We start from the raw sequence: 17,910 nt of genomic DNA, 5'->3' as shown, positions 1-17,910 counted from the left end.
AGGGATCAAGGACAGGGTACCGGGATGGGGCACACTGGGACAGGGTATCGGGATGGGGCATCGGCATCTCGACTCGGCTCCGGTGTTGGCGGGGTGGCTGATCCCCTTCCCGGGGATGTGGGGGTGTCCCGGCCGGGCCGATCCCCGGCCTACGGGGTGCCCAGCCCGGTCCCGGAGCGGGCTGTCCCGGAGCGGGCTGTCCCGGAGCGGGCTGTCCCGGCCCTCAGCGCGGAGGCCCGCGGTCCCGGAGCGGGCTGTCCCGGCCGGTTCGGTGCCGCCTCCTCGGGGCCTCGCCCGGGAGGGCGGAGCGGTGGGCGGGGCCTGGCCTGGGCCATCCCGGCGGGCCCAGGCGGGCGATGTGAGGACCTGGGTCGGGCTGCGGAGCCGCCCGGGTAAGAGCGGAGTGGCTGCGGTGTCACCGTCGGTGCTGGCCCGGCTTCCCCGCCTCTCCCCATCACGGCCCCGGCTCCGTTCCCGTCCCGCCACCGCGGGGCCTCAGCGCGGCGGCCCCGGCCGCTCTGCGGGGCCGCGCGGCCTGTCCGGCCCCGGCCCCGGCCCCATCAGCAGATATAAATATCCAGCACCGGATTAAGCTAAGTAGGACGCGGTGAGGGTTCTTGGAGGAGGAGGCAGGAGGCCGCGGTGAGGGGCTGCGCTGTCCGACCTGGCTCCCCCTCCAGTCCCGGCGCAGGTGAGTCCCTGCATCCCTTCGGGATGAAGCTGAAGAAGCAGGTGACAGTGTGTGGAGCTGCCATCTTCTGCGTGGCCGTCTTCTCCCTCTACTTGATGCTGGACCGGGTACAGCATGACCCCACACGACACCAGAGCGGGGGCAACTTCCCCAGGGTGAGTTTGGAGGGTTTGGGATGAGTGAGAGGGGTCCCGGGAGGGCAAACAGGGACATTCAGCCAGGGGAATTCATGGGGAATCAGCCCTGGCCTCTGGCCATTAAGCTGCCAGGGCCAAGGCTGGCTCCCCACAGCTGTGGGTGACCTGCCCCTCGCTCTGGCCTCTGTGCTCCCAGAGCCAGATCTCGGTGCTACAGAACCGGATCGAACAGCTGGAGCAGCTGCTGGAGGAGAACCATGAGATCATCAGCCACATTAAGGACTCGGTGCTGGAGCTGACAGCCCATGCGGAGGGGCAGCCGGCATTGCCCCATCACCCCCCAAATGGCTCCTGGGTGCTGCCCCCTGAGAGTCGCCCAAGTTTCCTCTCCGTGTCCCCGCAAGACTGCCAGTTTGCTCTAGGGGGCAAGGGACAGAGCCCAGACCTGCAGGTGAGGGACTGGTGGCTCTGGTAGTGTGAGGGGTTCATACCTGGGCATCCATGGGGTCTTGGCTCTACTCTTCTGGGGGTCTCTCAGGCCTGTCTTCTACCCACAGATGCTGGCTGTCTACTCCCTGCTGCCGTTTGACAACCAGGATGGTGGTGTCTGGAAGCAGGGCTTCGATATCACCTACGAGCCCAATGAGTGGGACACAGAGCCTCTGCAGGTGTTTGTGGTGCCACACTCCCACAATGACCCAGGTGAGAAGCAGGGATTGGCCCAGCCCTTGCTACCTTGGAGTGCTGGCAGGGAAGGTCTGGGCCCCCACAGTGACCCCCACCTGTGCTGCCAGGCTGGATCAAGACTTTCGACAAGTACTACTACGACCAGACGCAGCACATCCTCAACAGCATGGTGCTGAAGATGCAGGAGGACCCGCGCCGGCGCTTCATTTGGTCCGAGATCTCCTTCTTTTCCAAGTGGTGGGACAATATCAGTGCCCAGAAGAGGGCTGCTGTGCGCAGGTAGGGCTGACCACCTTACCCCACTGCCCTCATAGCTTCCAGGCAGGCTGAGAGCTTAGGGTGTGTGAGGGAAGGGCTGTGGGGACTGGAAGGCTGCCTGGGCTGCAGTGCAGTGGCCATGGGCCCTGCACTGCTCAGCATGGGGTGCCCTGGAACTGCCAGCAGCCTCCCAGTGCCATAAAATGTCAGAGCCACTGCCATGTGGGGTGAGAGGTGGGGGAGACAGATCTTGATCTGGGCCACTGCCTGTGCTGATCGGGGCTGGGGAACTTGTGTGCAAGGCCCAGGGCACCCATGGAAGGGTGGGAGACCTGGAGAGCAGGATTGTGTGGTGGGACAGGGCCCCCTTGTCTGCCCCCTGCCTCAAGAGCATTGGGGATGGGAGGACACAGTGGAGGGTGTGTGGGAATGGGCTCTGACTGGCATTGTGCTGTGGAGGGATGACTCTCTGTGGGGGACAGCATGACAAGGGGGCAATGGCAGTGGCAGCTGTGGGGGCGGCAGGTAGGCTGTAGGTAGCTCAGGACAGGGGGACTCTGCCATGGACACGTGGCTCATGCAGGGCTCTGGTCACATCTTGGGTGTCCCCCTTACAGGCTGGTGGGCAATGGGCAGCTGGAGATGGTGACGGGTGGCTGGGTGATGCCTGATGAGGCTAATTCCCACTATTTTGCCATGATTGACCAGCTGATTGAGGGGCACCAGTGGCTGGGAGAAGAACATTGGTGAGAGCTCGGCAGATGCTGGCTGGGGGACTGCCTAATGCACTGCAGGCCTGCAGGTCCTGACAGGACCGTCCTCACAGGAGGTGCTGCTGGCCCAGCATGGGGCTGACAGATCTCTGTGCCCACAGGTGTGACACCACGGTCGGGCTGGGCCGTAGACCCCTTCGGGTACAGCTCCACCATGCCCTACCTGCTGAAGCGCTCCAACCTGACGGCCATGCTCATCCAGCGCGTGCACTATGCCATCAAGAAGCACTTTGCTGCCACCCAGAACCTGGAGTTCATGTGGAGACAGACGTGGGGTGAGGGGCTGCTGGGAGGCGACTGCAGAGGGGGCCCTCTGGGGCAGGTGGCAGCAGAGAATGGCTATTGCTGCTTTTCTGTGCAGATGAGCTGAGCACTGGGAGGTGATGTCTCTGCCCTGTGGGACAGCCCCAGGATGACTTCCCACCTGCCCCCATGACCAGCAACACGCTGGGGGAGGCTGCTGTGCCCTCTGAGCTCCTAGCTCTGCTCTGTTGGACAGCTGTCCTTGGGCCCTCTGCTCAGGGACAGGCAAGGGAGAGCCATTGCTGGTGCTCACCTGTCCTTGGTCCCACAGATCCAGACACCAGCACCGACATCTTCTGCCACATGATGCCCTTCTACAGCTATGATGTGCCCCACACCTGTGGCCCAGACCCCAAGATTTGCTGCCAGTTTGACTTCAAACGCTTACCTGGAGGCCGGATAAACTGCCCCTGGAAGGTGCCTCCCCGCGCCATCACTGATGCAAACGTGGCAGAGCGGTGAGTGCGGCAGGGGCAGGGGCATGTGACTCCCGGCCTTGTGGCCCATCAGGGGCCAGCCTCATGCCCCGGCCTCCACACAGAGCCCAGCTACTGCTGGACCAGTACCGCAAGAAGTCCAAGCTGTACCGCAGCAAGGTGCTGCTGGTGCCCCTGGGAGATGACTTCCGCTATGACAAGCCACAGGAGTGGGATGCCCAGTTCCTCAACTACCAGCGCATCTTTGACTTTCTCAACTCCCGGCCTGACCTTCATGTCCAGGTATGTGTGGAGAGCTGTGTGGGGCTGAGGGCAGCAGGAGGCCACTACAGAGCACAGTGGGAGGGGTGAACAGTCCTGGGAGGGGTGATAGGAGCCCCCACTGCAGGAGCCCTGGCTCAGGGCTGCATGTCCTGTCTTGCAGGCACAGTTTGGCACGCTCTCTGACTACTTTGATGCCCTGTACAAGAAAGTGGGCATCGTGCCAGGGATGAGGCCACCTGGGTTTCCAGTTCTGACTGGGGATTTCTTCTCCTATGCGGACCGGGAGGATCACTACTGGACAGGATACTACACCTCCCGGCCGTTCTACAAGAGCCTGGACCGTGTGCTGGAGGCCCACCTCCGGTGAGGGGCAGTGGGCTGGTCCATGGGGCATGGGAGATGGGGGGGGGCATGAGTGAGGGGTGGGCAGGCAGTATCTGGGAGCTCAACAGCCCCCAGTCTACACCAGCTGCCAACACACCAAGCTGGTGCAAACAGTGCCAAACCCTCACCTAGCCCCAGGGCAGTGTATGCCTTTGCCACCTCCATCCCAGGCCAGCTCCCCCAGTACTCTAGCACCAGGGTAGGGACCCTCAGTGACTCTGTCCCTGTGCAGGGGGGCAGAGATCCTGTATAGCCTGGCACTCGCCCACGCCCGCCGTGCCAGTGCCGATGGCAGGTACCCACTCTCTGACTACGCCCTGCTGAGCAACGCTCGCCGCAACCTGGGCCTCTTCCAGCACCATGATGCCATCACCGGCACCGCCAAGGAGGCTGTGGCTGTGGACTACGGAGTCCGGTGCGTGTGGGGGCCAGGGCGCCCTCAGAGCCTGTCTCAGAGTGGGGCTGGTGGGCTCAGGGCTAGGTATGGGGATCCTGTGGGGAGGTCCTTCCTCTTATGGGGAGCTGTGGAGGGTGTTGGGGCAGTGCTGTGACAGATGGGAGTGATGGTCCCAGGTGGCTCACTCTGCCTCTGCCCCAGGTTGCTCCACTCGCTCACCAACCTCAAGCGTGTCATCGGCAATGCTGCGCACTACCTTGTGCTGGGGGACAAGGACACATACCGCCACGACCCGGCTGCACCATTCCTTGGCATGGTGAGCAGCACCAGCCCCTGGCTCCCTGCACTCTAGCACGCTGGCTGTCCCCATTCCCCCAGGAGCAACTCTGTGCTGCAGAGGCCAGGAAAAGGGCCCCAGCTTGTGCCTGTGTCCCTGGGCACATTTGGCAGGGGGATGGGGCACACCCCAACTCTTTACAACTCCTCCCCAGGATGAGACACGCTCCAGCCAGGACTCTCTTCCAGAGAGGACAGTGGTCAAACTGGACACCTCACCTCGGTAGGACCTCCTGCCTTGCTCTGGGGACTTATGGGACTGTGGGAAGGCAGTGAGGGAGTACCTGTGAAGCTGTGGGTAGGTGCAGTGGATCTGTAGATAGTGTGGGGTGTGAGACATCCGGGATGCTGTGAGGCAGGGATGGCTTCCCTGTGTTACTCCCCCACAGGTTCCTGGTGGTGTTCAACCCGCTGGAGCAGGAGCGCCTGAGTGTGGTGCCGGTGCTGGTGGACTCCCCGCACGTGCATGTGCTCTCTGAGGAGGGGCAGCCCCTGCCCTCCCAGCTCAGTGCAACGTGGAGCTCTGCCACTGATGTGGTGCCTGATGTCTACCAGGTATGGGGTGCCCCACACCCACAGCCCATGAGTGCCAGCTTGCCATCCCGCACACTCCCAGGACACACCGGCAGCCCTGCTCTGTCCCTGCCCCGCAACACAAGATCCCACAGCTGTCGGACCCCCAGGTCCCCGTGCATGGCCCTCCTCAGCAGAGGCCCCGCAGTGCTGAGCAGGATCTTCTCCCTGCTGACCCCCAGCCATTCCCCAGACGCGGGGGCCTGGCTCAGGTCCCCACACTGCCTGCAGGTGTCTGTCCTGGCTCGCCTGCCCGCACTGGGGCTGCGTGTGCTGCAGCTGCACAAGTCCTTGGATGGCCCCGCCACGCCGAGGTCCTCCACGCGCCTGTACCTACATGGCCGGAACCTGCCCGTGCACAAGCCCGAGGCTGTGCCCCTGCACATCTTCCCAGCTGCTCCTGATGACTTCTGCCTGGAGAACCAGCACCTGCAGGCCTGCTTCTTGGGGCGCACGGGCCTCCTGCAGGTGAGTGCGAGGCTCTGACAGGGCGTGGGGTGGAGGAGGGGAGGGGTACATCCTGGTGCTTCATGTGCTTGCTGCTGTGCCGGTCCACACCCACAGAGCCTGCGCCAAGCCGGGGAGGAGCAGAGGCACAGGGTGAACAGCGAATTTCTCATCTACGGCACCAGGACCTCCAAGGACAAAAGTGGGGCCTATCTCTTCCTGCCTGACGGCGAGGCCAAGGTACAGGGTCCACCCCTGGAAGCCAGCTGGCAGCTGTGCCTGCAAGACTGTCCTCGGGCAGCAGCCTCAGTGCAGCTATCCCTCCCCTCAGCCCTATGCTCCCAAGGACCCCCCAGTGGTGCGGGTGATGGAGGGACCCCTCTTCTCAGAGGTTGCCAGCTACTACCAGCATGTCCAGACCGTGGTGCGGCTGTACAATGTGCCAGGTGAGATCTTGAGGCTGTGCCAGGTGTTGCTGGCCCAGGGAACTGGGCGATGCTGCCCATGGGGCTCAGCTCCTCGCTGCCTACCCACAGGGGTGGAGGGCCTGTCCCTGGATGTGTCCTGCCTGGTGGACATCCGTGACCACATTAACAAGGAGCTGGCCCTGCGCTTCAGCACTGACATCGAGAGCGATGACACCTTCTTCACAGACCTCAATGGTTTCCAGGTAGACAGCAGCCTGAGGAGGGACAGCAGCTGCCCACAAGGGGACAGTGTGCTGGCACTGGGCACTGTGGGAGCCACCTCTGGTCACTGATCTCTGTCCCATGGCAGATCCAGCCCCGCAGGTACCAGCAGAAGCTGCCACTGCAGGCCAACTTCTACCCAATGCCTGCCATGGCCTACATCCAGGACATGCAGAGCCGCCTGACACTGCTCACAGCCCAGGCCCTGGGGGTCTCCAGCCTCCACAGTGGTGAGCTGAGGGGCTGTGCCCTGAGAACCTGCTGTGGAGCTGGGGCTGTCCTCCCCAGGGAAAGCAGGGGAGGAGGGTGCTGCAGGCTGGGCAGGGTGCCCTGGTCCTGCTGTTTCTGGGGCCTCTGTCCTGTGGGGCATGGCTGGTGCCTGGTAAAGCCTGGGCTGCAGGGACTCGCTCTCCACAGGCCAGCTGGAGGTGATCCTGGACCGGCGCCTCATGCAAGATGACAACCGGGGCCTGGGCCAGGGGCTGAAGGACAACAAGCGTACCTGCAACCGGTTCCGGCTCCTCCTGGAGCGCCGCAGCACCGCCAACAAGGTGCTGGCTGTGAGGCGGCAGGACGGGAGAGCCCAGCCCTGCCTTGGGATGGAGCAGGGTGGAGGCATCTGCAGAAAGCCACACATGTGATGGGATGCAGTGTCCTCTCCCCTCTTGTCCCATTGCTCTGGCACTGGGCAAGGATTGGTCTGGAGTGGGGGGCCGGGGGGAGAGCGGGATGTGCAGTGGGGTCTGTCCCTGTGGAGCTGCGTTGCCCTCATAATCACAGTGTTCTTGTCCCATCCCCTCGCTGCCCTCTATGCATGTGCTGTGCCACCCATTCAGAGCTCCGGCTTCTTTTCCAAACTGGTCTCCATGTTTAAAGCCTTGAGCTTCCCTGGCACCAGGACTGGCAGCCCTGAGGTAATGGCCGGCCTGGCCCTGCTGTCTCTCCCTGTCTTGTGCACTAGCTGCTAGCCACTAGTCTAGCCAGGCTTGTAGCAGGCCTGTAGCCTGACCATCAGCTAGGTGGGGTCCTGTTTGGGTGCTGGGGAGGGGGGACCTGCCTGGGCAGGGGCAGCTCAGTGTGCCCTGTGCTGGCAGGTGCCTGGTCTCGGGGCACTGCTGGAATGGGGGTTCTGTGGGCCTTGCCCAGGCTCTGCCTGGCTTCCTGGGCTCACAGTGACCCATGTGCTCCTTGGCAGGTACAGGACGAGCGCCCCATCAGCTTCCCCTCCCTGCTGAGCCACATCACCTCTGTGCACCTCAATGCTGAGGCCTTGGTCATGCCAGTGGCGCTGGAGAAGCCAGCCCTGCCAGTCCTGCGCTCCTTTGTGCCCCTCGCCACCACCCTTCCTTGTGACTTCCACATCCTCAACCTGCGGATGCTGCAGGCAGAGGTGAGCTACGGCCCAGGAGAGGTGGGACTCTGGTGGGAGTCTTGCCCCTGCTGTCCGCAGTGTTGTGCCTCACGCTCCCACTCCCTGCAGGATGACTCACTACCATCAGCTGAGGCGGCACTGATCCTGCACCGCAAAGGCTTTGACTGCAGCCTAGAGGCAAAGAACCTGGGCTTCAACTGCACCACCAGCCAGGGCAAGGTAGGGTCAGGCTGCCCCCACACCTCCACTGGGTCAGAGCTGGGCTGAGACCTCGGCATGGCAGGCATGGCACGTGTCAGGCTGTCCTGGGCACAGTGTTTCCCCAGGCATCACATCCTCACCTGGGTCTCCCTACTTCTTCCTCCTCTCTCCCCAGCTGGCTCTGGGAGGCCTGTTCCAGGGGCTGGAGCTGGGGTCCCTGCAGCCCACCTCACTGACGCTGATGTACCCGCTGGGCACAGCCTCCAACAGCACCAACATCCACCTGGACCCCATGGAAATCGCCACGTTCCGCATCCGCCTGGGGTAGTGTCGAGCAGGAGAGGAGTGGAGTGGCTGGACAGCACAGGAGCAGCACCAGTACAGCAGTAGAGCGGGGCCAACAGTACTGTGGTGGACACGGGCAGGAGGGGCCAGACTGGCAGAGGCTGCTGTTGCCACTTTCTAATTTATTAGTTCCATGTTCTCAGATAGATTTTGGAATGAACTGCTGTGGCAGGGCTCAACCAGAGGCTGCTGGACACGGTGCCGGATGGGGGGGGCAGCAGGCTGGGTTCTGCCGCTGCTGGTGGGACAGACACTGCTGCCCTGTCACATTCACAGGCTGCCGGGAGTGTGGCCACCCTGATGGCTGGAGCAGGGGCCCATGCAGGGCTCCCCCTGACTGGTGGGGCAGCAAGGGGAGGCCAGGAGCACTGGTGGTGTTGGGCAGCTGCCTGAGGAGGTGCTGTGGACTTGGGACTGAGCTCTCCTGGAGTTCATAGGAAACACAAGGCTGTTTCCAAGGGCCCTGGTCTGTGTGTGGTTTGTGGCTCTCAGGGGAGTGGGAATGGTGTGCTGTGGGGAGACAGGGCAGCACTCTGAGGCAGGGGGAGGGCAACTTGAAGATCTGGCCAGGGGCCCCAGGCACCTGTGAGAGGCTGGCGGCATGGCCAGGCCCAGCTGTGCTCAGGGGCAGGCAGTGTCCGGTGCTGGGCAGGAGCCAGGGGGATGGGAGTCAGTTCCTTGTGCGGGCAGCAATGCCTGGGTGAAGCGTGGGAGTGCCTCCCACAACTCCAGAGCTTTTAGCCCTGTTTCAGAGTGAGCGTGGCAGTCTGGTCTGCTGGAGCTGCAGTGGGTGAGTTGCAGCTAATTACACCATGTCACCAGAGCATCCTCCGGGTTGCTGTGAGAACCACAATGTCATGCTTTCCTGGCCCCCTGGGGCTACTTACTGCCAATGGGTGCCAGCAGGGAGGGCATTGGGAAGGACTGGGTGAGGTGGGGAACTGCCTCAGCTCTGGCTTGCCTGGGTTGGACTGGATGAGCTTAGAGGTCTTTTCCAACCTAAATGATTCTGTGATTCCACGATTCTTGGACAACCCCCACCACATCCACATCCCATGGGCTTGGCTCCTGGAAGCTCAGCAACTTGCAGTGCTCGCCCTGTGCTCTGGCCTGGTCCACTGCCCTTGCAGGGACTCCCAGGATGGGCCCAGGTGCCCAACTGGGGCCCTGGACCTGGCAGCTGGTGCCTTGCATCCAGCTGGGAAAGGAGGCTGCAGTCCTACTCCTGGCCCCAGAACCTCATTACTGATGCTCCCGCCTCCACCCTGGTCCCTGTGGACAGAGTGAGTGCAGGAGGCTCTAATGGCTCTGAGTGGCTCTTGGTGGAGGCTGCGATGGAGGCGGGAGCAGGAGGGGCTGTGGTTTCTGCCTCCACTGGAGCCAGAACTGCCTCTGCCCAGGGCTGGCCGGGAAGATGTTGGATGGGCTCCTGCTCCAGCTGCTCCTTACCACGGCTCTGTTCCCCAGCATCCCTGGGACAGGTACAGCCCCATTTCTGCCCCTTCTGTTCCCTGAACCTGTCCCTGATGGGGCCTTGTCCCTTGAGGGTTGCTCCTCAAGAGCCCAGAATGGAGGCTGGGGGGGTCTGTGCTGGGAGGCAGTGGTCTGCAGTGAGAGGTGATGGTTCATACTGTGGATGGTGGCCCAGGTGTGGTGGTGCTGGGGTTACTCCCACTGCAGCACATCTGTGGGGTGTAAGTGCTGTCCCTGTGGGGTGATGGGGAATAGGGAGGGGGTTCCGCATGGGGGATGGGGGCTGATCGGATGTCCCGGAGGCTTTCCCCTCCTCTCTGCCACCGTCACTGTCCTTGCCCGTGTTTGCCCTTGCCGAGGCCATGGAGGTCACGGCACACACGGGGCCATGGCCGTCAGAAGGCAGTGCTGGGGGAGCTCTACTCATCCAGTGCTGCCTCATGGGGTGTAGCCCACTCTGAGGGCTGAGCTAGGGGCCCCCTGTGCCATGTTAGACAGTCTCCCTGGGGGTGGTGAGCTCTCAGCCCAGGCCAGCCCGGCCCTGCTGGGATTGGGAGGGCTCTGCTCTGCTGGATCACAGCAAAGACCATCTCGCTGGAGCTGGCAGCCTGTCCTACAGGCACTGCACAGTTTCTCTCGTCCCCACAGTGGGGACTCATTCCCAGCCCTCTCTAAGCTGCTGCTCCCTGCTGCAGTTTTGGTGCAGAACCTGCACCTCTGCGAGGGCTACGTGGGCCCTGATGGCCATTCCCACCCCGGCTTCTACTGCCCGCGGCTGACAGACCCCCCCGGCCACCGCTACTGTTGCCAGCCCAGCGTGGACGCTCTCAAGTCCTGCTGCTCTCAACTGGCCCTGGAAGCCCTCACTGGAGTGAACCTCTCCAGCCTGGCACGCCCTGGTCTACTCCGGTGAGCAGGGCCGCAACCGGGTCTGCTGCTGAGGACGGGGGACCCCTGGGCACCTGGCACATCCTCAGGGGCTTCTCGTGGTTGCTGGGGCAGGGGCTGTGGTGTCCTTTGGAGCTCACAGTGGGCCCTAGCTGGCCCTCCCCAGTACCACTGCGTCATGGGAGGGTCATGGTTGCCCTCTCCTGAGGTGCCCCACCCCACAGGAACCCGCTGGCCCTGCCCTTCGTGGGGCTCTATGGGCTCCTTGTCCTCCTGCTTATGGCCATCGACCTCTGCCACTTCTACTGGACCCGACGCTGCCAGCTCGGCCGCCTGCTGCCCTGTGCCTGTCGCGTGCCCTGTGCACCCCCGGGGGGCCACCTGGCCGGCACCCGGCCTTGCCACCGCGCCGCCCACACCGACACGCCCCCAGCCGGGGCTGCTGAGGGGCGGCCACGGGCAGGGCGGGGGGGCACACAGCGGGGCACTCGCACCCCGGCGTGCAGCGGACATGGTGGGGGGGGGGGGTCACTCTCATCCCGGGGTGCAGCACGGAGAGGGTGTACGGGGGGGAAACACGCACCCCGGCGGGGGTAGTACCGGGGGGGGACGCTCGCACTCCGGGGTGCCGCGGGGTGCGGGGGGCGGGCGTACGGGGGGAACACTCGCAGCCCGGGGTGAAGTACGGGGGGACACTCGCAGCCCGGGGTGAAGTACGGAGGGACACTCGCACTCCGGGGTGGGGCGGGGCAGGGTGTACCGGGACGCGCGGGGACGCACACGAGGCTGCCCCCGGCCCGCGGGGCGGCGCTGCAGGCCCGGCCCCGCCCGCCTCCGCTCTCGCCCCGTCACGTGACAGGGGCGGTGGCGTCCGGGTTCCCCAGGCGATCGGCGGTGACGTCACGGGTGCGGCGCGATGGAGGAGCCGGTGAGCGGAGACGGGCGGGACCGGGACGGGCGGGTCCCTGGCCCGGGGGGTCCCTGGCCCCGGGGGGTCCCTGTCCCCAGGGGCCCCTGTCCTGGGTCCATCCCTGGGCAGCCGCCCGTGCGGGGCCCGGGGCCGCGTCCCAGCCGGTGTCCGTCGGCAGGTGACGGCGGAGCAGCTTCGGGCGCGGGGTAACGCGCTGTTCCAGGCGGGGGATCACGGCGCCGCCCTCGCTGCCTATACGGAAGCTTTGAGCCTGAGCGACGCCGCGTCGGAGCGCGCCGTGCTGCACCGCAACCGGGCCGCGTGTTACCTGAAGCTGGTGAGCGCTGGGCGGGTGCGTCGGCGCGGCGCTGCAGGAACCTGCCCGGCTGGCTGGGGCTGCGCTGCTGCCGCCCGCCCTGGCCTGTCTGCCTTGGCCAGGTCATCTCTGCGGCGGAGGCTCTGACGGTCCCTGCGCAGAATGCTCCTGATGGCAGCTGTTGTCTCTGCTCACCTTTTTCCCTGTCCCTGCCCGCTGCCTCCTGCTGCCCCTGTCCACCTTCTGGGTGGGCTGTGTGGGACAGGGCATCCCTCCTCAGTTGCCTGGGCTGTGAGTGTGCCCTGGGGCTGTTCCCACGTAGTCACAGTGTCTCTGATCTCCTGCAGGTGATCTGTGTCTGGGGCAAGGCGTGAGCACAAAGAATTTTAGGGGCTTCAGTAGACCAGAAGTGCCTGAAAAGCACTGGGGCTTGGAGGGCTCCCAGGGGGTTGTAGGGCTCCCAGGACACCCTCTGAAGGTGTCCTGGACAACTTCTGAGGGTTGTGTTCTGGGAAAGACAGGGTGTCCCAGTGATGCACTGTCTCCAGTGATGCTGTTCCCATCCTGTCCCCAGTCCCCAAAGTTAGGGATGTAGGCTGTATGAGGCTTGTGCCGGCAGTGCTCAGGCGTTTTGCTCTCCTGTCTCTCCACAGGAGGATTACACCAAGGCAGAGGCTGATGCGACTAAAGGTACTGTCAGTGGGGGCTGGGGGGAACCAGCCTCTGCGCTGCCCATCGGGGCAGGTGGGGGCAGGTTGGGCAGGCCACGGGCTCTGCGATAGAACCCCTTGTGTGCAGCCATCGAGGCTGACGGCCGGGATGTGAAGGCGCTGTTCCGCCGCAGCCAGGCGCTGCAGCAGCTGGGCCGCCTGGACCAGGCTGTCAGTGACCTGCAGCGGTGCGTGAGCCTGGAGCCCAGGAACAAGGCCTTCCAGGAGGCCCTGCGTGCCTTGGGCAGCAGCATGCACGAGAAGGTCAGTACGGGGGCAGAAAGGGGCTGCCGGGCCCCCTGTGGCTGGGGAAGGTGGGGAGGACTGAGCCACTTTTTCTGCTCTGTTGCAGATGAAGACCATGTCCTGCACGGACTCAAAGGTAGAGCAGATGTTCCGGATCTTGCTGGATCTTGATGAAAAGGATGAAGACAAGAAGCAGAAGGTCTGAGCTCATGGAGTGGGATGCAGTGCTGTGGCTGGGAGGAGAGGAGGGGAGGATTGGTGCTGCCTGGCCAGCGGTGGCTGAGTGGTGCTGCCTGGGCAGGTGGGCTTGCTCCCCGCAGAATGGTCCCCAAGACAGGGGCGGAGGGTGGGTGCCTGCAGCTGCCAGGAGTTCCTTGTGCGCAGTGTGCTGCTGTGACCCAGACAGAACTCTCCTTCCCCAGGCTGCGCAGAACCTGATTGTGCTGGCACGAGAAGAGGCAGGAGCAGAGAAAATCTTCCAGAGTGACGGTGTGCGGCTGCTGATGCAGCTGCTCGACACGGCCAAGGCTGACCTGATGCTGGCAGCCCTGCGCACACTGGTGGGGTTGTGCTCCGGCCACCGTTCTCGGGTAGGTCCCACCATACCCTATGGCTGGGCCCAGGGGAAAGCTGTGCTGGGGAAGCTGCAAAGTGTCTTTGCAGTGAGCTGTTACCTGCCAGGCCTGAACTTGTGAGAGGGAACCATCCTGATAAGGGACTGAGAAATCCCAAGGCCTCCAGAAGACAGGTCTGCTTGTACCTGCAGACCATGGCCGTCTTGGCAGAACTGGGGGCCCCCCGTCTCTCAGCGGTGCTGGGCGTGGAGCATGAGCAGGTGTCCCTGGCTGCTTGCAACCTGCTGCACGTGATGTTCGATTCCCTGAAGGAGGGGCTGCAGAAGGACTTCCGTGGGAAGGAGGACGCCGTGGTGCTGGGTGAGTGTGGGCTGCCCTGGCTGGCTGTTGAAGGGGGAGAGCCCCAGGTAGGTGCAGAGATGCCATGGGTTCTTTTGCTGCTGCCCTGTCTCTGCTCCCTGCAGCAAAGCCGGGTTCTGAGCCTGGGTTAACAGGAGGCGGAAGGCCCTGGTCATGGCAGCATCTCTGCCAGCTGTACCACGATGGGGGTGAAGCCGTGCCCAGGGCTCTGACTGCTGGGCACTGTCTTTCTTGGAAGATTCCTCCAGGGACCTGAAACAGCTGATCAAGCACCTCCTGGAGCTGCTGGTGCTAGAAGGGGCCTCAGCCCATGGCCGTGATAATGCCCTCAACCTGCTCATCAAGGTGGTACCCAGGAAATCTCCAAAGGAGACCAACAACAGCCTGAGCCTCTGGGTGATTGACCAGGGTTAGTGGAATGGCTAGCAATGTCCTGCTGGGGCATCGTGCTCCTCTGCCCCAGCTCTGCACATGCCACTGTGCCCCTCACTGGGGTGTCTGACCTTTCCCAGGCCTGAAGAAAATCCTGGAGGTGGGCAGCACGGTGTGCGGCAGCTTGGGCAGCCTGCCCGTGACAGAGAACAGCCGGATGAGCACCTCTGTTCTGCTGAGCAAACTGTATGAGGACCTGAAGTGTGATGCTGAGAGGGAAAACTTCCACCATCTGTGTGAGGACTATGTGAGGTGAGCCAGGGTGAACTGGGGGTGATGGGGGTTTTGTCACCTGTAGCCTGGCAGCACCTGTCACCTTCAGTACTAAAGCTGACTGCAGACCCACTGGGAACCTGCTGTGGGGGAGGTTCAGCAGGTGGTGCAGGAAGAGGCAGGTGGGATCAGCCTGACCCTTTCTGGTGGTCTTTCCCTGAAGGAGCTGGTTCGAGGGGCACGAGCTGCTGGGAAAGCTGCGGGCCATTCAGACAGTGTCGTGCCTGCTGCAGGGTCCCTCAGAAGCAGGGAACAGGGTGCTAGAGCTGGAGGGGATCATGGACAGTGTGCTGTCCCTCTGCGCCTCTGTCTGTGAGGCCCACCAGCTGGTAGCAGTGGAGGCGCTGATCCACGCAGTCGACAAGGCCAAGCGCGCCTCCTTCATCACGGCCAACGGCGTCAACCTGCTCAAGGAGATCTACAAGCACAGCGAGAGGGACAGCATCCGCATCCGTGCGCTCGTGGTGAGCATGGTGGGATGGGGTGTGGCGGGGCTGAGCCTTGGGGTGGGCTGTGGGTGCAGGACCACCAGTGACAGCATTGCCCCTCCCTGCTTGGGGTCCAGGAGGCACATCAGGGTGCCTACATCCATTCCTGCTCCCACACTCTGTTCCCGGCTGCAGGGGCTCTGCAAGCTGGGATCTGCTGGAGGCACGGACTTCAGCATGAAGCAGTTTGCCGAGGGATCCACCATGAAGCTGGCCAAGCAGTGCCGCAAGTGAGTGGGGCCAGGTGCGGGGGGGTGGGCAAGGCGCCCTGCAGCTGGGCTGTCCACAGCCAGGCTCAGGGACCGCTCTTCCAGGTGGCTCTGCAACGAGGCGATTGATGCGGGCACGCGGCGCTGGGCTGTAGAGGGCCTGGCCTACCTTACCTTCGACGCAGATGTCAAGGAGGAGTTTGTGGAGGACAAGGCAGCAATGCAGGCCATGTTTCAGCTGGCCAAGGTGCATACCAAGAGCTGCGGGGTGGGCACCCTGGCACCAGGGAAATGTGCTGGAGCAGGTGTGGAGCTCATGCTGTGGGGTGGGATGTGTGGAAGATGCTGGGTGGGCTCCAGTCCTGGCCGCTCCTCCCTTCTGTGAGTGTGACGGGTGCCCATTGCTGCCACAGTCAGAGGACAGGAGTGTGCTCTATGCCGTTGCCTCCACGCTGGTGAACTGCACCAATAGCTATGACCATGAGGAACCAGACCCACAGATGCTGGAGCTGGCCAAGTATGCCAAGCAGCACATCCCGGAGCAGCACCCCAAGGTGAGCAGGGCATGGCTGTGCTTGGGAGGAGAGTGGGTGGGTGGGACAGAGCCTGGGGTCCCAGGTGTGGACAGGGTGTCCTTGAGGCCCAGAGGGGTGGGGTCACGCGCTTCACCAGCCAACTGGTGCTCCTGAGCCAAGTGTGACCCTGCCTGTGGGACAGGACAAGCCAGCGTTTGTGAAGCGGCGGGTGCGGAAGCTGCTGATGGCTGGAGTGGTGTCGGCTCTGGCCTGCATGGTGAAGAGTGAGAACCCGGCGCTCACCAACTCCTGTCGGGAGCTGATCTCCAGGTGCGGCTGTGTCGGGGACAGGAGGGAGCTGGGTTCTCAGGGTGCCGGCATCTTGCTGGTGAACTTAACGTGCCTGTGGTGAAGGCCGGTTCCTGGACAGCAGCGGGGATGTCCAGGAGTCTGGTGCAGCCTGGGCCCACTGTGACTATGCAAGTGCTCCAACTAGTCCTGCTTGATCCCTAGAGTGCTCCTGGCGCTAGTGGAGGAGGCAGAAGACCGGGGTAGTGTGGTTGCACAGGGAGGAGGCAAGGTGAGGGCATGGATCCCACTGTGCTGCTGCCCTGCACTGCTCTGGGGGGTGCTGGGGCTTGGGGGAGCTGGGGCTCTGTGGTTTAGCAGGAGCTGCACCGGTTCCCTTGTACACGAGGCTGGGGGAAGCTGTGGCTGCCCTGGGTGCTGTGGCCTTGGCTGCAGGACGAGCTGCTGTTTCTGCCCCCAGGCTCTGATCCCACTGTCCCTGGAGGGCACTGAGGTGGGGCAGACCAAGGCAGCGCAGGCGCTAGCAAAGATCACCATCACCTCCAACCCAGAGATGGCATTCCCTGGGGAGCGGGTGAGTGCTGGGGCTGGGGGTTGGGTCTGCCAAGCAGGCTCATGTGGGAGCAGCAGTGGGCACTGACTTGGTCCCATGTGTTCTGTCTCCACAGATCTACGAGGTGGTGCGGCCCCTGGTCAGCCTCCTGCACCTGCAGCGCACGGGCCTGCAGAACTTTGAGGGGCTGATGGCCTTGACCAACCTGGCTGGCATCAGCGAGAGGCTGCGGTAGGGATGGGGGAAGAGGGGGTCTGGCTGTCCCCTTGGGCCTGGCGGGCTGCCCTGGGCAGGGAGTGCTCACTGCCCCCCTGCCCCCCAGGCAGAAGATCCTGAAAGAGCGGGCTGTGCCCATGATTGAGGGGTACATGTTTGAGGAGCACGAGCTGATCCGGCTAGCTGCAACTGAGTGCATGTGCAACATGGCCATGAGCAAAGAGGTGAAGGCCGGGATGGGCTGGGGTCTCTGCTGGGCTGCCGGACCACCACACCCCCACCCATTCCCTCCTCTTTCCCCTGTGCAGGTGCAGGAGCTGTTCTTGGCTGAGGGCAGCGACCGGCTGAAGCTGATGGTCCTGTACAGTGGGGAGGAGGATGAAAAGCTGCGGCGGGCAGCCTCGGGGACCCTGGCCATGCTAACTGCCCTGCATCCCCCCATCTGCAAGCGGATTCCCCAGGTGGTGAGTGCTCAGGGTGGGCTGGGGGCACCTGGGACCCTGGGACAGCACCCTGTGTCCCATGCTCCCTCCCCACAGTGGCCTGGAGCTCTGGCCCCAGAAACAGGGCAACCTGTCCTGACTTTGGCCTGACCCTGAAATGGGGCTGGTGGGAGGGAGCTGGGTCCCTTCTCTTGGGGTCCGTGATGATGTTGATCCCCGCAGACGGTGCACTGGCTGGAGATCCTGCAGGCCCTGCTGCTGAGCCCCAGTGTTGAGCTGCAGCACCGTGGCGCCGTGGTGGTGATGAACATGATGGCGGCTGCGCGGGAGGTGGCCGAGCAGCTCATCGCCAGCGAGATGCTGGAGATCCTCTCCGTGCTTGCCAAGGACAAGGACAAGCCGCGGGTGGCCCAGGCGGCCCAGGAGAGCCTGGCACACGCAGTGGCTTATGGCCTCATCAAGCCCAACCCTGGGCACGCCTGAGGGCCCACGGGGCTCCCACACACGCTCCACACGCTGCCGAGGCCGGTGTGCACACGCTGTTCTCAGGGCGGCCCTGGCGGGGTCTGACTGCACGCGGAGCTGGCTCAGCACTGCCCGGGGCCGGGGGCCACGCTGCCCCCGCCGGCGCCCGCCCGGTGCGCCGGGGCGAGGGGAGGATAGGGCTTGCCGCTGCCTTTGCCACCGTCTGCCTTAGCCG

The 17,910-nt window shown here is 63.8% G+C and overlaps 3 protein-coding genes across 4 annotated transcripts; all 3 read left to right on the top strand.

The window, feature by feature from the left end:
• Positions 1–315: 315 nt before the first annotated feature.
• MAN2A2 (mannosidase alpha class 2A member 2) lies at positions 316–8,754 on the top strand. The gene is given in 24 exon segments (XM_039557896.1): positions 316–846; positions 1,025–1,279; positions 1,386–1,530; positions 1,623–1,794; positions 2,391–2,505; positions 2,507–2,519; positions 2,648–2,821; positions 3,121–3,307; positions 3,391–3,568; positions 3,711–3,913; positions 4,167–4,349; positions 4,533–4,647; positions 4,823–4,890; positions 5,057–5,222; positions 5,472–5,708; positions 5,805–5,927; positions 6,019–6,133; positions 6,224–6,357; positions 6,465–6,606; positions 6,794–6,927; positions 7,213–7,290; positions 7,572–7,766; positions 7,857–7,967; positions 8,125–8,754. Coding segments are annotated over 24 exon segments (3,528 nt in total). The 5' UTR covers positions 316–714; the 3' UTR covers positions 8,278–8,754.
• Positions 8,755–8,854: 100 nt separating this feature from the next.
• LOC120410545 (protein shisa-like-1) lies at positions 8,855–11,553 on the top strand. The gene is made up of 4 exons (XM_039557797.1): positions 8,855–9,775; positions 10,463–10,676; positions 10,880–11,169; positions 11,540–11,553. Exons 1-4 carry the CDS (start codon positions 9,709–9,711, stop codon positions 11,551–11,553), a joined length of 585 nt encoding a protein of 194 aa, XP_039413731.1. The 5' UTR covers positions 8,855–9,708.
• On the top strand, positions 11,485–17,734 carry UNC45A (unc-45 myosin chaperone A). 2 transcript variants are annotated; one of them, XM_039557457.1, is made up of 20 exons: positions 11,485–11,583; positions 11,744–11,902; positions 12,535–12,571; positions 12,680–12,855; positions 12,944–13,036; positions 13,260–13,427; positions 13,604–13,772; positions 14,011–14,181; positions 14,285–14,456; positions 14,641–14,941; positions 15,101–15,195; positions 15,280–15,421; positions 15,588–15,728; positions 15,892–16,019; positions 16,203–16,269; positions 16,459–16,572; positions 16,667–16,782; positions 16,874–16,991; positions 17,076–17,231; positions 17,433–17,734. In XM_039557457.1, exons 1-20 carry the CDS (start codon positions 11,572–11,574, stop codon positions 17,691–17,693), a joined length of 2,796 nt encoding a protein of 931 aa, XP_039413391.1. In that variant the 5' UTR covers positions 11,485–11,571; the 3' UTR covers positions 17,694–17,734. The 2 variants fall into 2 exon arrangements, with proteins under 2 accessions (XP_039413391.1, XP_039413390.1); XM_039557456.1 differs by having other exon boundaries at positions 15,265–15,421.
• Positions 17,735–17,910: the final 176 nt, after the last annotated feature.

This window comes from Corvus cornix, chromosome 10, assembly GCF_000738735.6.
Source record: "Corvus cornix cornix isolate S_Up_H32 chromosome 10, ASM73873v5, whole genome shotgun sequence".
Taxonomy (NCBI): Eukaryota; Metazoa; Chordata; class Aves; order Passeriformes; family Corvidae; genus Corvus; species Corvus cornix.
Note: the sequence above shows the minus strand (reverse complement) of the source record. Positions and strands in the feature narration are given on the sequence as shown.